General features: G+C 46.7%; 1 protein-coding gene across 1 annotated transcript in view; it reads left to right on the top strand.

Moving 5' to 3' along the window:
* SVOP (SV2 related protein) overlaps nucleotides 1-21,008 on the top strand; it is a 70,292-nt gene that overhangs the window by 25,204 nt on the left and 24,080 nt on the right. The window contains exons 6-8 of the mRNA XM_034638662.1: nucleotides 7,210-7,334; nucleotides 18,691-18,754; nucleotides 20,539-20,664. Of these exons, the coding sequence (XP_034494553.1) occupies nucleotides 7,210-7,334; nucleotides 18,691-18,754; nucleotides 20,539-20,664 (315 nt within the window). The remainder of the gene's footprint in view (nucleotides 1-7,209; nucleotides 7,335-18,690; nucleotides 18,755-20,538; nucleotides 20,665-21,008) is intronic.

The raw sequence follows: 21,008 nt of genomic DNA, 5'->3' as shown, positions 1-21,008 counted from the left end.
TGGCTGAGGCTGGACCTAACATTAGCCTTCGCAGTTTTAAAATAATCAAAGGAGAAAGCTCTTCTGAAGTCTTCACGTGGCTTCTTCCTGTGCAGCCTGGGCATGGGGTGGACGACTCGTCCCTCTGTCTCTGGCTAAACACATTTCTAATTTACTTGTTCTTGAGGCAAACATGCATATGCACACAAAAAAATGCAGGGTCCCATAACAAGGAACTTTAGTGCGCCCCAAATTCTGTTACCCAGTTGCTGAATCATGAAGCCACAAGGAATACAGCCGGGAAGGAGTGAAAACACCTGCACTTGGAGCCTCTGTCGGCCACTGGCTGACTAAAGCAAGTTACTCGCCCTTCTCCGGGCCTCCGTTTCCTTATTTATGTCAGAGGAGACTGGATTAGTAATAGCTGATAGTAACAGCTACCATTTATTGAGTTCCTGAAACTAAAGGGCAAATGGGTGCGTCGTCCCTTCCGTCTGTTCCAATCACTCAGTAGGGGATGCCAGACACATGGATTTGAGGAGTGGGAAGGCTCAGGGGGAACCGTGCTGCGATCGATTAGTGATGTCTGCCAGGGGCGGGGGGGCGGAGCCAGGTGAGTGCCGTAAAGCCCGAGAGGAAGGTAGCTGTGCCTGCTTTGCTCCCTGAGGTGGCTCCGGGCACGTGGTCTGTCTTCTAGCAGACACTCAACGAACACTTCTCGAGTGGCTGGATGGATGAAAATCGGATCTCCCTGTTGCCACTTTCTGCCGCTCTCCCATCCTCTCCAGACCAGCAAGTGACTTTACTGATGAGTGTTCTCTGTTTACCGAGAAGCCCCCAAAGGTCGTTAGCTTATGATCCTGACATCCCTCGGAAGAGCGTGCTGATTCTGCCACCATCGTCAGTCGTGCCTACGGAATTCCCAGGAGGTAACCCCATGGGACGTAGATGTCTTCGTGTTATGATAAGAAGAAGAAAACTATGGCTCAGCTTTTAGAAAGATTCCTGGGTGGGTTTTCAGTAATGCCATTTACTGAATCTTGTGAGTTGCCGACACATTCTAGCAACTTCTAGAACAGTAGTTCTAGGCGGGGGAGGGAGCGGGCAGATTTTTGTCTCCCCCTTCCTCCCGGGGACACTCAGCAATGTCTGGAGACGTTTTTTTTTGGATGTCACAATGGAGGGGAGGGGTGCCCCTGGCATCTCGTGAGTCAGAGATTCTGCTCGGTTTCCCAGAGTCCACAGGACAGTCCAAACTGTGAAGGGTGCGAGGGTTGAGAAACCAGGCTGCAGAGCGAAGGCCCAGGTGATGCTAAGTTGCACTGTTGTGGAGAGTTCATTCTGCGTCATCTCATTTGCGACACCTGGGACTGCGACACCTGGGACTGCGCCGCCCTAATTCCCCATTTACCTCTGGTGCTCATTTGGGCAAATGAAATGCTAACGTGACATCCCTGTGAAAGTGTGGGCTCTGAGGTCAAACTGCTAAGGTTCAAATCCCCGCTCCTCCGCAGATAGGTGCATACCCTGAACAAGTTACTCGACCTCCCTGTGCCTCTGTTTCCTCATCTGTTAATGGGCTGATGACAGTCTCTCTTCCACAGAGGTGTTCTAGGAGTCAATGGGACTTTGCACAGAAAGCTCTGGGCCCAGAGGACGCAATTCATAAATGCCCATTATTCCTATCATTTGCTAAGCTCATGACCGTAAATGGAAATACCCGTGTTAAAATGCAGGTGTGCCTGGCTGCAGAATCCACATCCGTGGCTGCTGGGGGACAAAACTGAATTGTCCCCCCGAATTCAGTTGAGCAGTTCGACATTCATCCGTTTCAAACAGATGAAGCCTGAGAGGGTGCCTATAGAGTGGTCCTCTAGCTCTCCCCACTAGAGAGAAGAGAAAGCGCCCCCAGACTGCAACCCCCCCCTTCTCTGCATGGAATTCTGGCACAACTGCAGGGAGGATGGATCAGGTTCTAATTATAAAGCTTCTGTAGAACTCCTCCAGAAACAGAGGGTGAGCTGGGCAGCTGGCGAGCTTTAGCAGGTGCCAAGAATCTCCTCCTAGCTTCTTGATCTGCCTCCGCCCAGCTGGGCGGCTTCTGGGAGGGGGTCCTCTGCATGACTTTGCAAGGGACTCCCCTAAGGGGTTAGAACTGGGTGGGCCACTTTGACTCCTAGCGAAGTTTCTGTACCCTGGGGGCTTATGGCGGCCTCACAAAGGAAGGGCAGCTGTGGGTGTGTGGCCTTGCCGGGGTGAGGATGCTCCATCCCCTCTGTTGAGCGAGGGAACCTTGAGGAAATTGTTTCGCCGCTCTGAGCCTCAGTTTCCCCATCTTTAAAATCGGCTTGACAAGGGCAATAGTTCAGAGGGTTGCTGGGAGGATTGTATTAGAAATGTAGGTAATGCACTTAGAACAGTGTTTACTGACGGGTGGTTAGCCCGTGATCCAGCGTAACTATTATTGGCTGCGACTCGAAGAAGAAACATTTCAGAATATGATGAGGTCACTAGCTAGTTCAAAGGCAATAGGTCCATGTCATCTGTAAGGAGGGAAAAGGAGGTGGCTGGCAGGCAACAGGCCTCTCGTCTCAATATTTTGAAGATCCCCAGGCCTCCTTGCCCCATGACTGTTTTCCTTGTCCTGGGCATGCCTGGACAACACCAGGGGCGCTGAGTCGACAGCCTTCCAGGACTGAGCAATGCTCCTGATGCTGACATCAGCATGCTCCCTTTGGAGGCTGCAGACCTGGCACCCAAGTGGTGGCAAGACCCTCAGCTTCTTGGAGCAGAAGCTTGAAGCCTTTCCAGGCTACAGTTGTAAACCAGTGAACCATGAACCCAGCATGGCCTACAGATGTGTTTTATTTAACCCATGTAATGCTGTACAGGATTTTGCATCAGTTGCCTCTGTTTCAAAAATAATGTATTTTGCATAAAAATAGAGTTGTGGGTTGGTTTTTTGTTTGTTTGTTTGTTTTTTAATTGGGCTATCTGGCAACCTGGGGTCCACATGCTGTGATGGCAACTTTTGGCTAGACAGGCCAAGGTCTCTTACATTCAGCCGGACCCACCTGTCCTTGCTGGATGATACCCTCATGTATGTCCTCTGTCAGAGGCAACGGGAGCCATCAAAGGCCCAGGAGGAGGGGAGTGGCTCATTCAAAGTATGGCATTCGGGGTTGGCAGTCCTGACTCCAGGTTTGACTCTGCTGATCCTGGACAAATCACTCAACTACTCTGACCCTCGCTGTGCTGATTTGTAAAGTGGGAGTGGAAATAGCAGCCTCTTTCCACAGGCTGCTGTGAGGACCCAGTATAATGATGGGACAGGAATTTACAAAGCGGGAATAAAAGGTCCATGAAGTCAGAGATGCTGGCTGTCACATTCCCTGCTATAGCCCAAGACAAAGTCCAGTGTTTCCCAAACAGCAGGTACTCAATGTTTGCATGGCCAAGGGATGAATCAATGAATAATAGTATCTTGACTGCCAGGCATGTGACAGGTGCTCAATAAATGCATATTGAACAAATGATTGAATGAATGATGCATATCATTCATTTGGGGGTAAGCATACAACAGGTGTCTGATACATGTATATTGAATGAATGAATAATGTATAGCCTTATTTCTAGTGTCTGGGATACAGCAGGCACTTGATATATGTTTACTGTTAAATGAATAATTGAGCAATTTTAATGAATGCATGATGTTTGTGCTTGTATCTCTAGAGCCTGGCATACAGGGGATGCCCAGTAAATGAATGTGGAAGGAAGAAAAGGAGAGAGAAAGAGAGGGGAGGGGGGAGAAGGGGCCAACAGTCTGAAAGGCAGGACAGGTGTTAGGTAGAATGACAAGTGTGGTCAGTGAAAAGCTCAAAAGCCCAGGAGACATTTCTGCAGAGTCCCGAGCAGTGCTCGGATGGGGCTTGCTGGCAGTGTCCGTGCCTTTGCAGTAGCCATGATGATACTCACAAATGGATGCTGAGTCCAATTTCCTGGCCATCTCGAAAGCCCTGGCATCAGCGGGTAAATGCAGAGCCAGCTACAGTCTGCTGTGACCCTACAGAACAGGTCACATGCAGGTCTTTGCTGCCTGGCATGGGGTCACGTGGGAACCCCAACGGGATAACGCAGCTCCCAGGCAGTCCCTGGAGGGAGGCTTAGCTCTCAGGTGCCAGTCTGGGTGCCGTCTTCTCTATCCTCTCCTCTCCTCCTGTTCTGTTTTCCCTCTTTTCATTTTCTCTGCTACTAATGTTGTCCTATTTCTTTTTTTTAAAGATTGTATTTATTTATTTGAGAGAGAGTGAGCAAGCCTGAGAGAGAGAGAGAGAGGGAGAGGGAGAGGGAGAGAAGGAGCAAGGCGAGGGGCAGAGGGAAAGGGAGAAGCAGACTCCCCACTGAGCAGAGAGCCTGATGTGGGGCTTCATCCCGGGACGCCAGGATCATGGCCTGAGCCAAAGGCAGACGCTTAATGGACTGAGCCACACAGGCACCCCCAATGATGTCCTATTTCTGATTCAAGACCCCTTGGGTTCCAAGGAAGCAAACCCCTCTTAAGTTAGCTTAAGCCAAAAGAAAGGAAGTAAGTGTATGTGTGGCAGGTTACTAATTGCACAGTTATGTGTTTTAGGGGTGCAGAAGTGTTGCTTTATTCTTCTTACAATAGAGCCAGAACTCCCTAGCCTTTAAAAATTCCTATCCTGGGACGCCTGGGTAGTGCAGTCGTTAAGCGTCTGCCTTCGGCTCAGGGCGTGATCCCAGCGTTCTGGGATCGAATCCCACATCGGGCTCCTCCGCTGGGAGCCTGCTTCTTCCTCTCCCACTCCCCTGCTGTGTTCCCTCTCTTGCTGGCTGTCTCTCTGTCAAATAAATAAATAAAATCTTAAAAAAAAATTCCTATCCTACCTATTTGGTTATGTATTTAATATCTATCTTTATACCAATTTTGTTTAAAAAACAAAACAAAAACAAAAAAACAAGGCACCTGGATGGCTCAGTAGGTTAAGTGGCCAACTCTTGATTTTGGCTCAGGTCATGATCTCAGAATCCTGAGATCAAGCCCCACAACCAGCTCCACGCTCAGTGGGGAGTCTTCTTGAGAGCCTCTCTTTTCCTCTCCCCCTGCCCTTCGCCCCCAATCCTGAGTGCTCTTTCTCTAAAATAAATAAATAAAATCTTAAAACAAAAACATAAACCCTTCAAATGCATGTTTTTGAAAAAGGAAACTTTATGTAGAGTCTTAAATAAGAAATCACTAGCAATTGCCCTAAATAGAGAATATCTGCAAAAATAAATATGATGAAAATAAAGTTACTAAATTCTAGTTGGCTAGGGTTGCCCCCCCAACCCTGTTTGTTAAAAATAGTAATTAGTGGCTGTTTTAAAAGGTGTTAAAGACAGACTAGCTCCACATGGGTACTTTCTCTTGGACATAATCAGATGAAATAAATGAAAAAGAAATCACTTTCTTTCAAGCTAATTCAAGTTATTTCAAATATTCCCTTTCCCACTTAAAATCATTTTCCCAGAGACTGGAAATCATCTGGCAGACCTCCAGATTTCCTCTCTAGTCCCTTCTAATTCATTTTAATTTTTTAAAGTTTATTTAAGTAATCTCTACACTCAGCGTGGGGCTTGAACTTACAATCCCGAGATGAAGAGCCGCATGCTCTTCCGACTGAGCCAACCAGGCACCCCATTTCATTTTAATTTTAAAGCTAAAATCAGGGGGCGCCTGGGTGGCTCAGTTGTTAAGTGTCTGCCTTCGGCTCAGGGCGTGATCCCGGGGTCCTGGGATCCAGCCCCACATCAGGCTCCTCCGCTATGAGCCTGCTTCTTCCTCTCCTACTCCCCCTGCTTGTGTTCCCTCTCTCGCTGGCTGTCTCTCTCTCTCTCTGTCAAATAAGTAAAATCTTTAAAAAATAAAAAATAAAAATAAAGCTAAAATCAGTGTGCTTCACCCTTTCCTCCTGAAGTGTCCCCTTGAGTGAACTCAAGGCTGGATCTGGGAAAATTACTGCGGAGAGAGACTGGCCCAGACACCCTGTTGCAGGTCTAAAATCCACATAAAATTTGGGTTCTACTCCATAATATGTTTGGAGTTGGTTTTGATTAAAAAAACAAAACAAAAACATTTTAAATTGCTTTCACCCTTATTTTTTTCTCAGTCTCTAAGAGTAATTAACAGTGCAGGAATATGCATGTTTGCCTTGCAACCTTTTGTCCCTAGGTGGTTCTTAACCCATCAAATGCAATGTTCTTTTTACTTAGAAATCACTACAAAAACTTTTAATGATGCCCCTTCCTTATCCAGAAATAATTTCAAAAATAAAATAGCCACTCGTATAATCTTTAAAAGAAACCAGGTAAAAATAATAATAATAATAATAAAATAAATCAGGTATAATGCCCCAAGTATAATATAATGGAGGATTTTTTTAAAGGAGGCAATTAATTAGATAAGGTTTATTTTCAGTACACAAATGTGTGTGCACAATTGCCTAGATAATAAAAGGAAATAGTTAATATTTGTCCCTGATTAGAAATAAGCTTGATTTTAACTGAATTTTGTTGATGCTTTTTTCCTTATATTTGACATTTTGAAATGGGTTTACATCAGTCTTCATAGACAGACATAGAAACCCAGTGAACGCAGATACTGAAGTGTTCCCTTAGTGACTCAAATACCATATGCAGCGTTGCTATTGACAACATGGCTTTCTGAAATGATGAACAATTTTGTAAAGTTCCAGGTAAAACCACACACAAACTTCCTTTGATTTACCTAGACGTTGCATTCCTGCAAAATTAAGTGTATATTCAAACGATGCCCCCCCCCATCTTATTTCTGTATAAAATAGAGTGAAGGTCAAGGTGCAGATGATCCTAGAGGTTTCACCTGCGTGACAGTCGGGTAGAAAGTTCCATCGGAGATGGTGCTGGATGCAAGACAAGTCTTTGTTGGGTCTCGTGCACTGTGGAGTATCTAACATCTCAGGGCTCTACGTGTTAAATGCCAATCATTGGGACAACAAAGAATGCCCCACAATTTTCCCACACCATCCGTCCCGAAGGGTTGCCACCATCACACAGAGAATCCCTGGCATTCCCTTGGCTGTGTGGATTACTGTCTAGCATGACCCCACTGATGGCTTTCGACAGGTTCCGGGGCCACGTGGCCTGGAGGTGCTGAGAAGCCCTGTGACTTGGTGTCTTCCTTCTCTGCAGGGGCTGAAGATCAGTGTGCTTTGGACTCTGTACTATGGTATCCTCAGTGCTTTCGCGCCCGTGTACAGCTGGATCCTGGTGCTCCGGGGCCTGGTGGGCTTCGGGATCGGAGGGGTCCCCCAGTCGTAAGTAAATGCCCAGCTCTGGCCATCCAGCAGGACAGCCAGTCAACTATGTTCATGGCCTTTGGTGGGGGGGGAAGGGGGGTGCAGAGATGGTACGCTAGGGCTTCTGGTATCCAGGAGGTATCATGTAGCCAGAGAGGAGTACCATTAGCAGTATTGTAATGACTGACCATACAAAAGCAACACAATGGGGGCACCTGGCTGGCTCAGGCAGCGGAGCGTGTGACTCCAGGTCTCCGAATTGTACGTTCGAGCCCCATTATTAGGTGTAGAGATTACTTAAGCATAAAATCTGAAGGGGCACCTGGGTGGCGCAGTCAATGAGGCATTTGACTCTGGTTTCGGCTAGGGTTGTGACCTCAGGGTCCTGGAATCGAGCCCCATATCAGGCTCCACGCTCAGCATGGAGTCTGCTTGGGATTCTTTCTCCCTCTGTTCCTCCTGCTCTCTCTCTCTCTCTCTCCCTCTCTCAAATAAATAAATAAATCTTTAAAAAAAATTAAGTAAAATCTTTAAAAAACACACAGCCTAGTAGCTAGAAGTCGGTAAATGTGAAATAATAATAAGAAGAATAGCTTTAGCATTGATTGGACGTTTCTCTTGGACACATCGCAGCAGCCCCGGGAGGTATGTGTTTATCGAGTGATTGCCATCTCCATTTTACAGTTGAAACCAAGACTCAATGGGTGAGATCATTTGCCCAAGTCATATGGTATGCGGTGGAACTAAGAACCCGAGTCTGTCTGCCTACGGCATCCATGCTCTTAACCATCATGAGGGGCACGAGGCCCCTCCCCCCCTTCTAACCTAAGCTCAAGGCGGCATGGGCCTAACCAATGCAAATCAAGTGTTAGTCTGTCGGTGCTGTTGTTAAGGTACTGAGAGTAGTCACAGTTGTCGAAAGAAGATACTCTGTCCTGGGAGATTGGCAGACAATGGCATGTGGGCTGTATCCAACCTGCTGACTGGTTTTATAAAGTTTTATTGACACACCCATCATTTACATATTAACTATGCCCATTTTCACATACAGCAACGGAGTGGTCTCGCAGAGACAATATTTACTACCTGGCCCCTTATAGGAAAGGTGCATTGACCCCATCCTAGAGGATGATAATGGCCAATATTTAGTGTTTACTAAGAAGCAGGTGCTTTTCTCAACAGTTTACCAGATTATTTCATTTAATCCCCCCAAAATTTCCTAGGTAAATTCTATTATTCATCCCATTTCACAGATTCAGAAACTGAAACACAGAGAGGTAAAGTGACTTGCCCCAGGTGACACAGGCAGGAAGAGGCAGAGGTAGAATCTGGTCAGACCCTCTAACTCCAGAGCCGAGGCTCTGACCATTGCATCGTACTGCCTTTCTATTGAAGATGCAAAGGATTGGGAAGACCCAGACGCAGACTGGGCATGATGTAGGATATTTCATAGGAAGGGACCTGAATGAAAAGAGGAAGCCGTAGCTGAGTCCGAGGAAGGCTAATGGTCCGTTCTGGTTAGTTGGTTGGGGTGAGATATATGAGAACGGAAAGCTGAGGCTGGGCAGGTAGACCAGGGCAAGCTTCCTAAAGGTCTCGGATGCCAGGCCAAAGGGATTGGGGAGCCACTAAGAGTTCTTGAGCAGGGAAGGTACTTTAGAAGTATTAATCTGGCCATGGTGGGTAGGATGGGTTGAAGGTAAGGAATAATAATTCCTGTTGCAATGATTTAGGGAAATTTCCCACAAGGACCAGTTTATTCATTTATTCAACCAGTATGTCTTCAGCAGCTACCATAGAACTGGCCTAGTACTTGATGCTGGGGATGCAGCAGTGAGCAAGAGACATGGTCCCTGTTATAGGTGGGGATCTCGGAAGACAGAGTGTGAGATGGAGATTAGCGTGCAAGTGGTTATGGAGATCAGCACCGGCAAAGGAGTGAGTACAGTTTGAATGGGCAGCAGGAGAAGTCGAGCACAGCTGACCCTGTAGGAGTTCTAGAGTTGGGATGGCTTCTTAGAGTTGTTCCAAAATGAGGCATGGGGGCTGGACTTTAATACCTTCACATCAGCCACATTGGACATGGGCTGCCCTCAAGGAGGAAGCATGACCTTGGGCAAGGCAGCTACTTTTGGGTCCTGCTAGGGACCCAATTCTGAGCTCTTAGCAGGCCATTCCAGAAGGACTGTGTGCCTTGGTCCTGAGGGGCGAGTCCAGGTGGTATATCACAGTATCTGCCACAGTCCACCCCTTGCACCTCTTGGATCCCCTTGCTTCATATAATAAGTCCATCCCACCTGGGATCAGTTTCTCCAGGATTCTGGTTGGTCTTTTCCCTAAAAAGACTTCAAAGAGGATGGCTAGTGGGATAAACTAAAGTCCCTGCTATTGCTGCTGGCCTCCCGGCTACCACTGATGCCTAGTATCTCCCTCCCTTGCTACTCATTCTAGGTTCCCGTCCCCTCTGGCCAGCACTCCTGCTGATCGAGATGGTTTACCCGGTAGGATGATCCAGACCCCATTACCTGAGTCACCTTGTCCTTCCCAGGCCGTAGCTGCTGTTTGTCCATTTAACACCAAAATTGGGCAGGGGGTTACCAAGAGATGTCCAGTGTATCACGTGGGTGCCGCATTAGATAACAGCAGCCCTACCGCCTCCTGATGCCCAGGGTCAGTTCCTCAGACAGAATGCTGACTCTTTTCTTGACACAAGGAACCCGGATTTACTAAGTGGGAGACGTTGCTTAAAGTCGAATGGGATTCTTGCAGGGAGAAGCATGCTCTGGGGGAAGAGTGCCCTCTCTGGGATCCAGGACCTCTAACCCCACAAGTGGGGGAGGTACAAATTCCTCCTCAACCCCTTGATTTCAGAACGACGTCTTCCTTCCGTGTTGCACTGTATAATGGGCACTGATTTAAGGGTGCATTGTGTCCTGGAAGACAGTATCCCACCCTCACAGAACATCACCAGCTCCAAGCCAATGCCTCCGTGGCACCATCAAGAGGCTGTTCCATCCCCCTGTCAGGCCAGCAGCTGCAAGGTACCATAAGCTATGATAGGACCAGTGGATTCCATGGCCCTGCACCCACTGCTGCGTCTCCTTTGCTATGTATCGGCTCTCTTGGTCTCAAGCACTGTAACGTGGGATTCTGTGTCAATGAGTCAAATACTTGGAAAGCCCTCAGAGAGTGGTGCTGGGTGGGGCCCCGTGGGCAGGAAAGGCAAACCAATACCCAGAATATGTGTCAGTTCCATCAACGTGAGTCACTGCTCCTTCCGCAATGGAAGATGTCCAGTATAAATAATTTGCCACCACGTGACATGGGATGGCTCCATCCTGGGGGCTCTGCGTTGGTCTCTGTTGCTGGCAGATGGGCTTTGGTGTGTGAGGATCTGTCCCAATTGCCTCTTGGGGGTCACCAGTTCACTGGCTGTCTTCTTGAGCCCGTTGAATGTCACAGTCGGGGAAGACTGGGAGAGGGCATCTAGAAGAGTCATGCTAACGCTGGAGTAGCGTGACTTGGTCCTGACGACCAGGTTCGATTCCCGACTCTCTCACATAACAGCTGTGTGCCCTTAGGCGAGTCACGAGACCTTTCTGCGCTTCAGTTTCTTCATCTCTGAAATGGGGATAATAGCGTCCCTACGTCTTGGGGTCACTTAGAATATTACATGACAGTGGATGTGAGGTACCCACCACCAAGCACTCAGGGAATGTTAGCACGTGTCGGGTCTGCCAAAGGCTGTGCAGCTCAGGTGTCAGTGTGATGGATGTTGGAATCTGTGGGTAATTATGGAAAGAATAAATGGGGCCAGGAGATGTAACCACAGGGAATGAACTCAGGAACAAATCCCCAGACTCTTTCTGCCACTTCGAGGCTGGAAGGGCATCGAGTGGCTCTCCGTTCTCTCCAGTCCTTCCTTCCCTATTCATTATGGATCCCTCCGGAGCTCTGCAGAGTAGACATCTGACACGCACTCCTGGACCTAGGATGGGCTTAAGAACCACCGGAGCTTGAGCCAGAGGCCATTAAGCCAAGCCCATAAATCTGGGCTGTCAGGAGCTTGTGGCCAACGTCCTCCACGTCTGGACTAACTCCAGGAATTCCTGCAGATGCAGCCACTGTCCCATTCATGAGCCATTCATTGACCAGGGGACAGTTTTCCCCTAGGGGCAGGAAGGAATGCACTCACAGACGTACACGTTAAATGCCTCTCCCAGGGAAATGACAGCAGAACCAACTTCCAGACAGCTACCTGGATTTTCTTCCCACAAGAAGGAAGGGAAAGGAACTACGTGTTCAGAATGTCCAGTGATTCTTGTCTGAAACGGTGCAATGAGAGGCGCTATTTTCTATGTCTTCTCTACGGTTTCTGGAAATGTCGTCAAAGGTGTAAGAAATAGAAGAGATCTGGAACAGTGCTGGAAAATAAGAAAAGGGGGCCATCAGCCAACCAGGAATTTTGAGGAACCTCTGGAAGATTGTAGGCAGATGAGATTCCAATGGCAGACAGACCCACCTCCTAAACTGCTAAGGGAAGAGATCTTCAGGGAGAGAGGCCAGGACACCAGGGGAATAGAATTAAGGACACAGAGCAGCTGGGAGGGCCATTGCCCCTTACCCTTCCATCGTGAGGGTCCTCAGCTTGCCTGCCTGCTCCCTACCTCCGCCCCCCAAATGTCATGCCTCCCCACTTAGCTGTTCCTTTACTTAACCCCACCCCAGCCCTTCTGTTTGTTTATTGAGCTACGACGTTCGAGGCACTGGACCATGTGCTTTATCCACACGACCATTTTAAAACTCTCAAAACCTCAAGACACAGGTATTAGTATCCCCATTTTACAGATAAGAAAACTGTTTTTTTTTTATTTTAATATTTTTTTATTATATTATGTTAGTCACCATACAGTACACCCCCGGTTTCTGATGTAAAGTTCGATGATTTATTAGTTGCGTATAACACCCAGTGCACCATGCAATACGTGCCCTCCTTACTTGGGTTTTAAAGATTAAGTTAAGTAATGTGCCCAAGACCACACAGCTGACAAAGGGCAGAGCTCAGATTTAAACATCACTTGACCCTGCAAATATATTCTCTGAAATACCCTACTCTAGAGCTCTTTTGTCCACGAGGAGAGCAAATAAAAAACAGAAACAAAATTACAGAAGAAATATTTAGCCACCCAAGGGAGCCACTGGCTTTCCAGCACTTCCACTCCTGCCATTTATATAAAAATAATCATGGCTTAATTACGCACTGTTCTTAACTAGTTATAAAAATGGCTCCCTTAAGTTCATTATTTGGAAACATTTAGTTGAAGATTTTTTTTTTTTAGTTGAAGATATTTTTATGTAATTAAATGCAACAAGAGTTTCTGTTCACTTAGGCTTTGCTCACCACCTCACAAAACCAAATGAATAAGACTTTGCTGTATAATTTTTAAAAGTACAATAAGCAAGAAGTCCTTATAAGGAATTTTTAGTATAAATACATATTATATTATTTAAAGTGCAACAGGTCCTTATAATGAATTTTAGTATAAGTACAAGTGATATTATTTAAAATTAAAAATTGTTAAAAATTTAAATTAGAAATGGTTTTTCTTTCAGTTTTATCCATGTGTAACTGACATCCAGCACTATATATTCAAGGTGTACAGCGTAATGACTTGACCTACACATCTTGCCCAATGATCACCTCAAGAATTTTAGTTAACGCACATCAACTTACCCATAAACTATATTACTAATAAAGAGCCCATCCCTCAGCCCTGATCTGTGCTTTTTTATGTGCTTCTTTCTGTCCCTCTTTTCATTTTTATAATTTTTTAAAAGATTTTATTTTATTTTTTTTAATGTTTTTTTATATGTTAGTCACAGTAGAGTACATCCCTGGTTTCTGATGTAAAGTTCGATGATTCATTAGTTGCGTGTAACACCCAGTGCACCATGCAATACGTGCCCTCCTTACTACCCATCACCGGCCTATCCCATTCCCCCACCCCCCTCCCCTCTGAGGCCCTCAGTTTGTTTCTCAGAGTCCATATTTTTAAGTCATCTCTACACCCATGTGGGGCTCGAACTCACAACCCCGAGATCAAGAGTTGTGTGCTCTACTGACTGAGCCAGCCCGGTACCCCATCCCTCTTTTTCTTCTTTATTTCTTCCCCCAAAGTAGGTGCTTATATTGGCTCTTGGTGGTAACGATAATTACATTAATAGTGCCGACGATTATCATCGTAATGTCCGTTGAGTGGTTACCAGGTGCCAGGCACGATGCTAAGGGCTCTCTTCACACTACCTCATCTTGTTCATTGACAATTCTATCATCCCCAGTTTACAGAAGAGAAAACTGAGGCTCAGAGATCGTTAAGTGACTTGCTTAAGGCCAGATGGTTATTAAATGGAGCGTGGAATTACCTCTTGCTTTGTAACAAAGCACCCCAACGCTTATGGCTTAATAACAATTTATTGAACTCCCGGTCCTGCAGTTGGGCCGTGTGGTGGTTCTGGGCTCAGCAGGGCTCGCTCTTATGTCTGCAGTCAACTGGTGAATTGGATGGGGGCTGGCTGGGCTAGCACGGCCACCGCCGACGCATCTATGCCCCACGAGCCTCTCACACTCCAGCTGGCTAGCCCGGGCACCTGGTCACGTAGCACCCACGCAGGGGTCCAAGTGAGCAAACAAAAGCTGTAGAGCGTCTTCAGACCCAAGCTTGGAGCTGGCACAATATTACGTCTGCAACATTCTGATGAACGAGAGCAGGTTGCAAGGCCCAGGTTCAAGGGATGGGGAAGTAGACTTTGCATGGAGTGACCTGCAAGGAAGCAAGACACAGGGAGGGAAAATAGTGGGGCCCCTTGTGCAAACCATCTTCTGCGTGGAGAAACTTGGGTTCAAATCCACGCCCGTCTAATGCCAGAGCTCTTACATTTGAACAGATGTCGTGAAAGGATTCTGAGCTTATATAGTCAGAAAGTCCTGGTAAATCATCCATGTCCACTGGGCCCCTGGTACTGACTTGGAGATGATTCTGGGGCCGTAGAACTGGAGGTTTGAGCGGTTTCTGTTCCCTTTAATTAGGACAGGAAAGAGGGTCACATTTAGGATGCCCAATAACTAACTTTTCTGTCTATAGAGGAGCGTCAAGAGGGAGGAGACTTTAACTCTAGGGAAAAAATTAGAAGGAACTCAATTTTTATCATTACAAGTAATACATTTTTGTTTTAGAAAATGTAGAAAATGTGGATAAGCATCAAAAAATGATCGTTGCCTCTAATTGCAAAACATACACAACATGTACATAAGAGATAGGTTGGCAAGAGGGCAGATCGTTTATCGTTTTCAATAGAGGGCGCAATGTGTTTCAGCAGAAGTGCCGCCTAGCTAAGAGCCTGAGACGGCACCCTGCTTGTGTCTTAGCCACACTTCGAGGTTAATAGTCCAGGTAGCTGCCCACCTGTTCCACCTTGAAGATTCTTCGGATTGGTGTCTAGATAGACCTTGCTCACAGACCTGTCCTTGGCACTGCTAGTCCCCCTCCAGACCAGGCAGAAATGCCAAATGGAGATCACAGGTCATTTCTTTCCAAGCACGTGATCCAAATGGCAAATCTCTTAATTGCCAAGTGCTGTAAATGTGATTCTTTTCAACGGGAATTTATTCACACCAGTATCAATTGCTTCTTGGCATTGCTGCTTTCGTTGCTCATTCTTCTGTTCTTCGGTGTGATTGTAATAATCACCATACTTTGGATGAAGATCAAAGAGCTCGTTTTCATAATGAACTGCTATAAATAATGGCCGAGTGGGGGGCACAACAATTGCAGGAAAAAATGTTTCTTGTGGCATAGGTGGCAAAAACAAGAAATTGAAAACCATCTAAGTATTAATCAGCAGGGTTGCAGCTGTTTAAAAATAATGCAGCAGACCTACCTATAACATGGAAAGATTCCCAAACTGTCTTATTGAGAGCAGATCCTGACGCAGAGATGCTAGGGCCGGTAGTTTAGTCTTGGAGATCCCGCAGCACGCGTCTCCAGGTTGTCCCGTTCAAGGGATGAGAGAAATGTCATTTGTTGAGAGCTGCTCCTGGGAAGCTTAAATTCCTTGGCACTCCTGGTCTGCCATGGAGGTTGGCAGAGTAAGCTTTATTTTTTTTATTTTTTTTTTAAGATTTTATTTATTTATTTGACAGAGATAGAGACAGCCAGCGAGAGAGGGAACACAAGCAGGGGGAGTGGGAGAGGAAGAAGCAGGCTCATAGCAGAGGAGCCTGATGTGGGGCTCGATCCCAGAACACCGGGATCACGCCCTGAGCCGAAGGCAGACGCTTAACCGCTGTGCCACCTAGGCGCCCCCAGAGTAAGCTTTAATAACCAGAGAAAGCACTCGGGAGAGTTGCGGGTACTGACAGTTGGAAACTAGACGGGCGTGCATGGAAGTGGCAAGAATTGGGGCATTTGTACAGGTGGAACATGAACAGTGTGTCGCATGTGTTAAGGAAAGAAGGAAGGAAAGGAAGGAAGGAAGGAAAGAAGGGAGGACGGGGTGAGGGAGGAAGGAAGAAAAGAGGGAAGGGAAGGAGGTAGAGAAGAAGGAAGGAAAGAGAGGATGGGAAGGGAGGGAGAGAGGAAGGAAAGAAAGAAAGGCGGGAGGGAGGAAGGAAGGAGGAGAGGGAAGGAGGGAGGAAGGAAAGAGGGAAGGAAGGGAGGAAGGAAGGAAAGGAAGGAGGGGGGAAGGGAGGAAGAGATGTAGGGAAGAGGAGAGAAGGAAAAGGAAAGGAAGAAAAAAGAAAAATATGTTGCTTAAATTTATTTATTTACATAGAGAAAGAGTTGGAAGGTTGCAAAGCAAACTCCTGGTTGTTATGGCTTTGGGGGAGTGGAATGCAAGTAGGGGCGATGGGGAAGAGGAAGAATTATCATATACTCTGTATACTTGTGTATTGCTTAATTGCTTTACAATGCAAATGCATTCAGGTACCACTTCTGTAACTAGAAAAAAAAGAGAAAAGAAAAAAAGACTGTATGCGATAGCTTCGTTATAAAAAGAAATCCTTGCCATCTAAGGACAGGCATAACTTCGCCCTTAGAAGATGCTGTGGCACGTTTTTCCGTGGTTAGTAGTTTTAATTTGGTGGAGGGAAGGTAAACACGCTTCTCATTTTATTATTATTATTGATTTTTTAAAATAATATAAGCACACCATTTGGAGAATAGCATAAAAATTTCAAACAAGCCACCCGTGGTGATCGCTGTAACCTCTGTAACCGCTATAATCTTGATTCCCATTCTCAGAGCTGAGTTAGTGAAATTCCTAATGGTTTCTGTTGCGAGAGCTACTTGTAGGCATATAAATTAAAACAGGTGTTTTGGGAACCACTTTGGTATTATATATCAAAACCCTTAAAACTGTGCATGCCCTTTGACACAAATTCTACCTAACAGGGACCTATCCTAAGAAAACCACGCGAAGACAGAGATGTTTCCAGCCTAAAGATGTTTATGGAAGTATTGTTTATAATTGTGAAACCATCCAAATAGGGAAGTGGTTGATGGGCTACAAAATATAGACAGATCTGGGTTAGAATTTAGAATTTTGGCTCTTCTACTTACTAACTTACTAGCTGTGTGATCCTGGTCAACTAACAGTTTATCTGACATAGATAGATGTAGAGATGAAAATGAAAATCAAAGTTACACACCCATACACACACACACACACACACACACACACACACACACGATTATCAGTATCTACCCCGTTGATTTGAAATGTTGGACTGAGATAATTCATGTGAAACGTCTAGAAGAGTGTTTGGCACATAGTAGGTCCTCAATAAAAGTAGCTATTATTAAGAAAAGCATGGTTCATGCATATGATAGAATATATGTGTGTAAGAGGATTTTAATGGCATGGAAATGCTATTTATAAATCAAATAAAAAGTAGAGTTCAAAATTCTTGAGTATAGGGGCGCCTGGGTGGCACAGCGGTTGAGCGTCTGCCTTCAGCTCAGGGCGTGATCCTGGCGTTATGGGATCGAGCCCCACATCAGGCTCCTCCGCTGGGGGCCTGCTTCTTCCTCTCCCACTCCCCCTGCTTGTGTTCCCTCTCTCGCTGGCTGTCTTTCTCTGTCAAATAAATAAATAAAATCTTTAAAAAAAAATTATTGAGTATGATCTTTGCAACAGAGAGAGATTGCAAAAGAGAAAGGGAGAGAGATAAAGACAAAAGATCAAGACAGGAAGAGAGAATATACTAAATACTTATACCATGAATTAAACTGGTGATACTGACTTTCTCTTCATACTTGTCTGTAAATTGAATATATCTGAACTACTAAAGCCCTAGCCTTTTCTCTGAGGCTCCTAAGAATTCTTCCTTCTTTGGACAGAGGTTTCTTTTATCATAACCCCAAGAAGGAGTTCTGGTGATAGAACTGTTCCTAAATCTCAATGGTATTGCTAAGACCAGCTTCTCAAATGTCAGATGTTATGCTGGGAAAGACATCATTCTGGTGAGGCAGCTCCAGTTGTTCGAGAGCAATTCTAGAAGGTTGCAGGTATGAGCCATTAGTAACAGCAGCTGGGAGTTGGGCAAACTGAACTACTAGAGAGATCCCAGGAGATCTCGATGGGTCACCAGCAACATCTGCCTCTAAAGGGTCGTTGGAAATTAGCCTCTCTCTACCCCATCTCCCTTATGAGGAGCCAGGAGAGTAACGTGAAGTCATCTAGTTGCTCAGATGCTGGACTTAGGTGGGAGATGTGGGAAAAGAGAAGGTGTCTTCCTCACCAAATGGGAGGCAGCCTGGGGAAGAAGTTTAGAGCTATGCTTCTCTTTCCATCGTGGCCAATGGCTGAGGAAGTGAAAGGTAGGGGAAGGGGGCATAAATGCAGTAGATGGAGGAGGCAACTAGTGGACTTAGAGCGTTGGTTACATTCAGCAAACAAACTGATTGAGCAAATAAGAAATATATTGAGAATAATGAGGCCTGGGTGTCTCAATGTTAGAGAAGGGAATTATGAACATGGAAACTGGGAGGGCTAGAAAGAACCCATCTTTAGAAAGTGGGCTGCCTGGGTGACTCAGTCGGTTAAGCGTCAGACTCTTGATTTGGGCTTAGGTCATGATCTCGGGGTCGGGAGACCGAGCCCCGTGTCTAAGCTCCACGCTCAGCACAGAGTCTGCTTGTCCCTCTCCCTCTGCTCAGTTGCATGTTCTCTCTCTCTCTCAAATAAATAAATAAATAAATAAAATCTTAAAAAAAAAAAAAAGAAAGAAAGAAAAGAAGAAATTCGGAAAGCTGTGGCCATCTTCTTACTCAGTCCCGACCTTAACTCCTTTCCTGTGTCTCCGCTTTCCCAGGGTGACGCTGTACGCTGAGTTCCTTCCCATGAAGGCCAGGGCCAAGTGTATTTTGCTGATTGAGGTAAGGAGGGTGGTCTGGGTTTCCCAAGAGTGCTCAGTCTCTGAGCAGGAGATCTCTTAATTCAATCTCTTTAAAAGAAACAATGGTGGCAGGCAAATGGTAGGTCATTCTTGGACTGGAAATGGGTTTTATCTGAAAGCTGCTGCCGAATGGTGCACCCTAAGAGGACCAAAACTCCTGCCCCTCGTCCATATCATCACCCTCCACCCGTTTGTATCCAGGCTCCCCTGTGTCTTGTGTGAGTGGCCACCTCTGTAGCCTAGAGGCCGCCTTAAAATGCCCTTGGTCCAGCTGGTCCCTTTCAAGCCTTCTTTCCGCCAGGGTCTTGTGACCCATTTTCCAATCATGATCTGGAAGCTCTCGGGGCAAATATGTAACTGCCCAATGGCTCCATGCAGGGGCAGTAGGGTTTATTTGTCCCTTCTGGACACTGATGTCCACAGCGATGACTGTGATGCCACTCTCTAGTCACCATGACCATGGTGACAATATTAATGACGTGAACCCCACAGCCCAATTTACCACCCTGACTGCATCTGCCCCTGACCAGTGAGGATGGTAGTCAGCTGGTACGGAGGGTCCAACTGTTGAAACATTGAGGGGTACCTGTGCCAGCAGATCCTGGTCACTGATTGCCCCTCATCACCAGACACCCTGTCCTCTCCTAGGACCCCCTAGAACTTCCCTTCCCCTGATCTATAAACTAAAGAGTTAATGCCTGGCACAGTCATGGGGTGTGTGTGTGTGTGTGTGTGTGTGTGTGTGTGTGTGTGTGTTGGAAGCAGGGGCTGTATGACCGGTGTCTGGTATCCATTCTGGTTGGTCGGTACTGTATCAGTTTGTTGGACATTTTGACTATCACCCCTGGTTGTCAGCAACAGAAATAGATTGTGGTTAATTGAAGCAAAAGGGGATTTTAGGAAGGCTCTTATAGGCTCTCAGAACGGATGGGGGAGTTGAAGGACCATGTTTGTCAACGGACAATACTTGTAGGGTCCCAGCAGGAACCGGCATACTCAAACTAGGGTAATTTGAAGAGGGTTTGATAAAGGGACTCTTTCTAAATAGCCCCAGGCCTGAAGTTCCAATTGCCAGGCAAAGGCAGGAAGTGATTAGCAGTCCAGAGAGAGAGAGAGTTGTTCTGTCGAGAGCTATTGGACAGGAGCTGTGACATTCTGCTAAGAGGTGCAGGGAGCCCATGAGCACCGTGCAGAGAGGGAGCCGGGGGAATAAATGCCCCAGCCTCTCTCACCTTCCTCCCTCCCTCCCATTTCCGTGGAGCTCCCCATTGGCTGCACGTAGTGGGAAGCCAGAAGACAGGGAGCCCATGGAGGCAGTGCATTCAGAGAGCAAGGTGGTTAAGGATGGGGAGTGACTGGAGGAGGCACGCAGAAGATATTCAGCCCCACAGGAAAGAGGCAGTTGTGACAAAGGATGCTAGGGCCCTAGTGGGCAAGGGAGACGACGTCAGTAAACAAAAACCAATGTGTCCATTACCATATTGACCTCACACGAGGCGGTATTGATCTCTTTCACCAGAGCTGCCACACTGGACACTCCAGTGGGTACCATGCCGATATTGTACCGTGTAGATGGCACCCTCGGGAGACGGACAACATGGTGGCCCTGGCCCAACCACGTGGACCATAGGACAGGTGGTGGCCATTCTGACGGCAGACCGCAGCACCCCTTACCCATATCGATAGTGTCGTCTACAATGACGCTGACATTGCTCATGCGTTGACCATGCTGCTCCCATCACTGGTCCCGTTTTCCCGTACCAGGTCTTCTGGGCCATCGGGACCGTGTTCGAGGTCATCCTGGCTGTGTTTGTGATGCCCAGCCTGGGCTGGCGCTGGCTGCTCATCCTCTCGGCTGTCCCGCTGCTCCTCTTTGCGGTCCTGTGCTTTGTAGGTATCCTTTAAGACATCTCAACCTTTGCCTCTTGGCTCCTGCTGTTCACTGTATTTCGGTGGGGAGGGGGTGAGGGAGGACACTGTCCTGTAAGGATTATTTTTAAGATTTTTTTGGGGGGGACTCTGACAGCAACACCAGTTAATAATAATAATTGCAACAGCGACCATAACTACATGAACCCATTCCAGGCACTGTGCTAAGCACCTTGTCTGGATTATCTCACTTAACCCTCTCGANAACCCTAAGAGATGGGATCTATCATTATCCCCATTTTATGGATGAGGAAATGGAGGCATAGAGAGGTCAAGTAATTGCTCAAGGTCACTCAACCGATATA

Source organism: Ailuropoda melanoleuca, chromosome 12 (genome assembly GCF_002007445.2).
Source record: "Ailuropoda melanoleuca isolate Jingjing chromosome 12, ASM200744v2, whole genome shotgun sequence".
Taxonomy (NCBI): Eukaryota; Metazoa; Chordata; class Mammalia; order Carnivora; family Ursidae; genus Ailuropoda; species Ailuropoda melanoleuca.
This window is presented reverse-complemented; position numbering and strand designations above follow the sequence as displayed.